Source organism: Otolemur garnettii, unplaced genomic scaffold (genome assembly GCF_000181295.1).
Source record: "Otolemur garnettii isolate 467f Iridium unplaced genomic scaffold, OtoGar3 scaffold00104, whole genome shotgun sequence".
Lineage (NCBI taxonomy): Eukaryota > Metazoa > Chordata > Mammalia > Primates > Galagidae > Otolemur > Otolemur garnettii.
This window is the reverse complement of record NW_003852499.1, coordinates 2,416,804-2,424,333: the sequence shown is the minus strand read 5'-3', so window position 1 is coordinate 2,424,333 and position 7,530 is coordinate 2,416,804. Positions and strand designations below refer to the sequence as shown.

At 49.2% G+C, this 7,530-nt stretch overlaps 1 protein-coding gene across 1 annotated transcript in view; it reads right to left on the bottom strand.

Moving 5' to 3' along the window:
- Positions 1 to 4,558, bottom strand: part of TNFRSF1A (TNF receptor superfamily member 1A) — a 15,864-nt gene extending 11,306 nt beyond the window's left edge. Inside the window, exon 1 of the mRNA XM_012809363.2 lies at positions 4,273 to 4,558. Within this exon, the coding sequence (XP_012664817.1) occupies positions 4,273 to 4,311 (39 nt within the window). The 5' untranslated portion in view covers positions 4,312 to 4,558. The remainder of the gene's footprint in view (positions 1 to 4,272) is intronic.
- Between the last annotated feature and the right edge of the window lie 2,972 nt (positions 4,559 to 7,530).

Sequence of the window (7,530 nt, the reverse complement as noted above, 5' to 3'; positions counted from 1 at the left end):
CTTGAGCCACAGGTGCCGAGCCTGTTTTACTTTTTCATATTGAAAAATCCACACCAAAGCATATCTTTTTTTAAGATAGGATCTTGCTGTGTTGTGCAGACTGGTCTCAAACTCCTGGGCTCAAGCAATCCTCCTGCCTCAGCCTCCAGAGTAGCTGGGACTACAGGTTTGAGCCACAGAGCCTGGCTCAATCCCAAGACTTTTGCCACCCTCTCTCCTCCAAGGCCCCTGTCACCACCTGTCTACCCATTCATCTTGCCAGTTCTCCTGTGATCTCTCAGTCCTCTCTATGTCCCTGCATTACCTCACACCTGGAATATTGCAACTATCTTCCAAACTCCTGTTTTGGTTCATCCTACATACTTTCTTATCTGCATTCAGGCTTTGACTTGTACACACAGGTGTGTGAGTCTTCCTCTCCATCTCCAGGGCCTGACTTTAAATATCATTTCCATGGGTAAAGGAAATGACCTGAATGAGCACTTAGAGAAATACCTTATCTCTATTCTGGACACAGCCTGGGGGTCCTCTGAGAATAATTTCTGAATGAATAAATTCCTTCATATGTCTATATTCAAGAGTCTTTCTCCATCTCTTCCCCTAACTTCTTCCAATTTTCCCACTCCCTTTTCTTTTCTTTTCTTTTTTGAGACAGAGTTTTACCCAGTTACAGCATAGCAGTGTCATAACTCACTGCAACCTCAAACTCCTAGGTTCAAGCAATCCTCCTGCCTCAGCCTCCTGCGTAGCTCCACATCATAATACCCCACTATTTTTTCTATTTTTAGTAGAGACAGGGTCTCACTCTTGGTCAGGCTGGTCTTAAATTCCTGACCTCTAGGGATCCTCCTGCCTTAGCCTCTCAGAGTGCTAAGGTTACAGTTGTGAGCCACCACATTTGACCCATTCGCCGTTCTTAATGTTCCTCCACATGGTCCTTCCACTTCAGCTAAGATGTTCAGTTTCCTGCCACCCACACTGGTCAACACAAAATCTCATCTCTGCATTCCTCTCCTCTTCCTCAAACCAGTCTCTAGACTCTTCTGCCTTCCTCCTTTCTAGCTACCCTGCCAGGCAGTGACTTTAGATGTCAGCTCCAAATCTACTTTTCTATGAAGCTTTCCCTTCCTCAATCTGACCTTGTTCCTTATTTCATTGAACAAATAGTTAAAGGGCATAATCTATATGTCAGGTCCCATATGGGTGCTGGAGATGCCGATGGATAACACAGAGCTCATTTTCTTTTTTTTTTTTTTTTTTTTTTTTTGAGACGGAGCCTCAAGCTATCCCCCTGGGTAGAGTGCCATGGCATCATGCTCACAGCAACCTCCAACTCCTGGGCTCAAGCGAGTCTCCTGCCTCAGCCTCCCAAGTAGCTGGGACTACAGGCGCCCGCCACAACGCCTGGCCATTTTTTGGTTGCAGCCATCATTGTTGTTTGGAGAGCCCAGGCTGGGGATTCGAACCCACCGCCTTAGGTGTATGTGGCTGCCGCCTTAGCCGCTTGAGCCACAGGCACTGAGCCAGAGCTCATGTTCTTAAGAGCTCTTAGTTCGGTCAATGACAGTCATTTGTAGGCCCTGTGATCTCTAAGATCTATGCAGGGAATGCTCTGGGCTCATGGCTAAGGTCACCTGAGAAGATACCAGGGGAAGCACCTGCATTTCCTGAAGGTGAACACTGGAGCTGAGATCTGTTATTCTCCAGGACACCACATCACAGGATGTTTTGGTTTGGTTTTTTTTGTTTGTTTGAGGGTTTGTTTGTTTGTTTGTTTGAGACAAGGTCTTGCTGTGTTGCCCAGGCTAGAGTGCAGTGGCAGTATCACAGCTCACAGCAACCTCGTACTTCTGGGCTCAAGAGATCCTCCTGTCTCAGCCTACTGAGTAGCTGGTACTACAGGTGCACACCACCTCACCTAGCTAATTTTTCTACTTTTAGAAGAGATGGGATCTCACTCTTGCTCAGACCAGTCTTGAAGTCCTGAGATCAAGGGATCCTCCTGCCTTGGCCTCCCAGAGGGCTAGGATTACAGGCATGAACCACCGTGCCTGGCTCACAATGCATTTGTGAATATTTTCCTCCAGATTGTTCTGAAATCATGTTTTGCTATATGATCTCTTGGTTCCTAGATGGTAAGCTCTTTGAGAGCAGCAAAATTCTGTTTGCTTTGTCACACTCTCCTATGTCATTCTTCCCTACTCTCCCCACCGCCTCTCATTTACATACACACATACACACACAGTGTACTTGGTATTGCCCATCAGTGAGTGAGAAGTTGAAAAGCTCCTGGACAGCCTTATCCAGACAGTGCATTCCCTGTGTTCGCCCCTTCTCCCAGCTCCAGGCCAGGTTTTGTCCCTTAGAACTCATTCTCAGGGGTGTCTGGCACATTTTTGGGGTGCAGGACACAACTACAAGAAGGACCCTACCTAACAAATTCAAAAATTGCAACCTGGTTATTTGTACCCTCACAATAATCTGAAATTAATAAATAGGTAAATAAATAAACAAATCAATCCATATATAGGGGGAAAAAAGAAGTTGAAGTCATGTCCTCACCTAGGCTGAAGCACCCAGTCCCCACGCTTGTTCCTTTGCCTGTTTGGGCTACCTTTACCCCCTATTTCCCAAACACAGGTAGCCACCCCATTTTTACTACTATAACTACCACTAACAACAATATAAAAGCTCAACATGTACTAAGTGCTCTCTATTTGCTATGCCCTATTCCCCTACAGGACTATAAAGTCTGTGAGCAGGGATCTTGCTCACTGCCGTAATCCCAGCACCTAACAGTGTCTAGCCCAGAATCAGCACTTAATAAACTGGATGAATACTTAACATGTATCAATCTATTTAATCTTCAGGACAATGTGATGAGCTTGTGGCTATGACGTCTATTTTAAAGATAAAGAAAGAAAGACACGGAAGGGTTGTATAACCTGCTCAAGTCAACGCAGCTATTACAGGAGGGAGCCAGGGCTTGAATCCAGGTGATCTGCTCCCAAAGCGAAAACAGAGGTCTCAGATGCCAGGGCAGCTGGGTGGTGGGAAGAAGAGGAGTGGGGCTGGGGAGCCAGGAGTTAAGAGAAGAGTGAGACCATAACATACAGACAGAGGGGCTGCCTGGGGACTGACAGAATGGATGTGTGGGACTGGAACACAGAAGGAGGCAAGAGGGGACGAGAGAGAAAGGGTTTCCAGGAGGCTCTGAGGAGTCTGAGACACCTGGGGCGACTGCTGAGAAGAAAGGAGCGGTGTGGAGAGGGCATAGCCATTGTGGCCAACTCAGGTGGGAGAACCTGACCCCACCCAACTAGATGGGCTTAGAGTGTCTGGACAGGGTGATTCCAGGACATGGAGGAAGATCAAGGAAACGCTGAAACAAGGCTGAAGCCAGAGAAAGGACATTTTCCAGTGACGAAAACAACTTTCTAACAACTTCCCCAAACAGAGCTGTAGAATAAGAAACTAAGGAATCCATGTTTAGGTTGTTGGGGTGGGAGTGCTAGGGGACTGGCGGAGGGACACTGACCAGGTGGAGGTGGTACTAGCTACCTAGCAAGTGTGAGACCCGGGAAGCTACCTGCCAAGCAGCAGGGCCAGAAGCAAAAGGGAGAAGAAGGCACCCAGGCAGACGGCCTGGGCCTCGTCAGGGTAGTGGGGACTCTTTCTACTCAGTCACCCTGTCCCCATCCACTCCCAAATACCTCCACCACACAGCATCCCAAGCCTACCCCACCAACTGGCTCCTCTCCTGGACTCAATTTACCTGCTTCACTAGCTGTCTAGCTCTCACCTCTCCATAAGCAGCCTCACCTCCCCACAGCCCAGTACACCCGCCAGCCAGCAAGCCAGGGGACAGATGGCTGAATTGGCCGGTTCCCAGAAGCCTCACCTTCCCTCTGCCACTGCTTTCTTTGACCCCCACCACCACCAATCTGCCCCGAGCATGGGGCCTGTCACTGTTTCCACATCCCAGACGCCCCCCACAACCTCTAGCAAACTTCCATGGCTGTCAGGGGTCAAGGCTTCCTTTTGCTTTCTCCCTTTCAAACTCCCCACCCCCACCCCCGCCCTGGCAAAGCCTCTTCTCTGAGAAGCAGATGAATGGGGAAACCCAAGCTGGCAGCGGCTAGTGTTAGGCCATACAGGCCTGAGGCTGGCGCCAAGGCCAGGCTAGGCAGGGGAGTCACAGCCCCCCGGGGGCCCACTCCACCAGGCGGCATCTTGCCCACCAGCCTGCTCTTTCTTTGTTTCTGTACTCACCAGTGGCAGCAGCAGGTCAGGCACAGTGGAGGGGCCCATGTCCCGCCAGCTGTGGCCTCTCACTCCCCCATCTGGGCTCAGGGTAGGGTCAGCAGTGGTGGTGGTGTCCTGGGAAGCCCAGGTCTGTCCAGGAGGTCCCAAGTGCCTTGGGTTGGGAAGTTGAGGGTTGAGATTTAGGGGTGGAGATCACAGCCCAGTCCCAGTGACCTTGAACCCCAAAGGCCAGAACTGGAGCCCGAGTTTGGAGTACTCTGAGAAAATTAAAGCAGAGAAGAGAAAAGAGGTGGGAGGGGAAGAGAGACTAGTAGAGGCGATGTTGCAACAGGAAGAACCAGAGGAGGAGGAGGGCAGAGGAGGCGGGCAGGAGGAGGGGGCCAAGGTATTTTAACTCTCTGTAGCCCAGTCAGAGGCACGGGAGTCCAGATCCAGCTGCCTGTGCCCCAAACCCACTAACCTGACCACATCCAGTCAAGCACCACATTGTAGCAAGTCCCCTGCCCGCTCCCCTATCATTGGCCTTGCCCACATAGAGCAGCAATAGAAAGATCCAGAGTTTTGGAGTCAAATTTACTGGGTTCCAGTTCAGAATGCTCCACTTTTCAGATAAGAGCTCTTGGACACGTAACCTAACCTTTCTGTTTTCCGATTTGTAAAATGGAGAATACCTGTCTGGGAACGAGGTACTTTAAGGATTTGTGAGATAGGACAGACAAGTCTCTGACACATGACAAGAACTCAGTATTTCTTAGTAACCCTCCCCTTTATACCAGAGTTCTCCACTGGTCCCCTAATCTTCTACTTTCTTGGGAATTTACTTGTCCAACTGAAGCCACAGAATAAGTCCTAAGCCTGTCTGCCCTGTCCACACCTCCCCTCACCTAGCTCTCATATAGTTTCTGCCTGGCTGGGTTCCCAGCTGTTAAGCCTGGCTCGTCTGCCAATTGTGGGACATCAGACAACCTCCCTCTTTTTTTTTTTTTTTTTTTTTTTTGAGACAGTCTGATTTTGTCACCCTCAGTACAGTGCTATGGCATCATAGCTCACAGCAACCTCAAACCCTTGGGCTTAAGTGATTCACTCGCCTTAGCCTCCCAAGTAGCTGGGACTACAGGTGCCTGCCACAGTGCCTGGCTATTTTTAGAGATGGGAATCTCGCTCTGTTGCAGGCTGGTCTCCAACTCGTGAGCTCAGGTAATCCACCCACCGTGGCGTCCCAGAGTGCTAAGATTACAGGCCAGGCGTGAGCTACCTCTCCCCACCTGGACTGGGAAAGTGATGCCATGAGGATCAATGAGACCACACCCATGAAAATGCTTTGGAAATAAAAATATCTTCATCAGATATCACTAGTATGTTCCCATTATCCTTGTCCCAAGTATTCTGAGGCATCAATCAGAAATGCCTTTAGAGATAGTCTACAAGCCCCTTGATTTTTTGTTTTTGACACAGAGTCCCACTGTGTCGCCCTGGTAGAGTGCCGTGGCATCACAGCTCACAGCAACCTCAAATTCTTAGACTTAAGCACTCTTGCTTCAGCCTCCCAAGTAGCTGGGACCATAGACGCCCACCACGATGCCCAGCTATTTTTTGGTTGTAGTTGTCATTGTTATTTGGTAGGCCCAGGCTAGGTTTGAACCCAGGCATCCTACCTGCTGAGCTACAGGCACCAAGCCAAGCCCCTTGTTTTATAGATAGGAGAAGGTCTGAGGAGATGTCTGAGGCCCATACATATACGTGTACAGGAGGCAGATCCGTCAGAGAACCCCAGACTCTCGTCTTCTAGTTCAAGGGGTCCTTGGGCTGTGAGGGATGCACTACCACTGTTTCTCTGTCCCTTTGGGTCAGACCTCACACCCTGGCTCTGGATGCGTTATGCCATCCCCATTCATGAGGGACATCTCCCCAGAGAATCCTACAAGAGCACAACATTCATTCATACCTTCTGGGTACAGTGACTTTCCCTACAGCCAGCCCAGCCTGGGGGCCTCCAGAAACTGAAGCTGCTAGAAAGGCAGGGAGATCGCAGGGAGATCGGAGGTGGAGGGCCTCAGGCTTTGTTACTTGGAATCAAAGCTCCTCACCCCTTCTGCCTTGGAGCTGGACTCCCAGCCCCAAGTCTACCCTCTCTGGCTCTTCCCAGCCTCCCCTCTGTACTCCTGAGGGCAGAGCACCTATAGATGAGAATGGAGGTCAGGTGCCCACCCCACCCACCTCTGCTCCATACCTGCCTTCCCAGCACTGAGCTTTTGGAACACTACAGGCCTAAAGCTAGACTCACAGAGGAAGGAACTCACTGCCAATACTGGGAGGCCCTAGCCTCGGCAGGAGTGGACCCAAAGCAGGGCTCTTGAAGAAGCAGGGTCTGGAGAATAAAGTGCCAATTTCCAACATGAAGGAGAGAGGACAGCCTCAGGCTCCTCATCTGAAGAAGGGGACATGTGCCAGTACCCCTCACAGAGCTGGTTTGATGACTAAATGCATATAATATGAACCAAGTGTTTGCCATACATGAAGCATTCAACAAATGGTAGCAATGTTAATTGTAGTGTATTAATAACAACTTCAACATCCTATTTCTAATGTTACAAGGAATTTCTTTTTTTTTTTTTTGAGACAAAGCCTCAAGCTGTCCCCCTGGGTAGAGTGCCATGGTATCACAGCAACCTCCAAATCCTGGGTTCAAGCGAGTCTCTTGCCTCTGCCTCCCAAGTAGCTGGGACCACAGGTGCCCGCCACAACGCCCGGCTGTTTTTTAGTTGCAGCCGTCATTGTTGTTTGGTGGGCCCAGGCTGGATTCGAACCCGCCACCTTAGGTGTATGTGGCTGGCGCTTTAGCTACTTGAGCCGCAGGCGCCAAGCCAAGAATTTCTAATAGTCTGTGCAAACAGGCCATTCACATAGCCTGGCACTAAAGGAGAATTTTTTTCAATATTTAAGATAATGTTTATTTACTCAATAAGTTGTAAGCTTTGAGACATGTAATTCTAAATTATTCAATAAAATTCATTTAAAAAAAAAAAAAAAGAAAACATGTTGAGAAGTGGGTGAATACACAAAGCTAACTAGTTTCCAGGAAGAGGTGAGAATGAGATCATCATCTCCCCAAGTGTAGAAAAACTCCTGGTGAGGAGCAGCGCCTGTGGCTCAAGGAGTAGGGCACTGGCCCCATATATCAGAGGTGGCACGTTCAAACCTGGCCCCAGCCAAAAACCGCAACAACAACAACAACAAAAAAAAAAAAAGAAAGAAAGAAAGAAA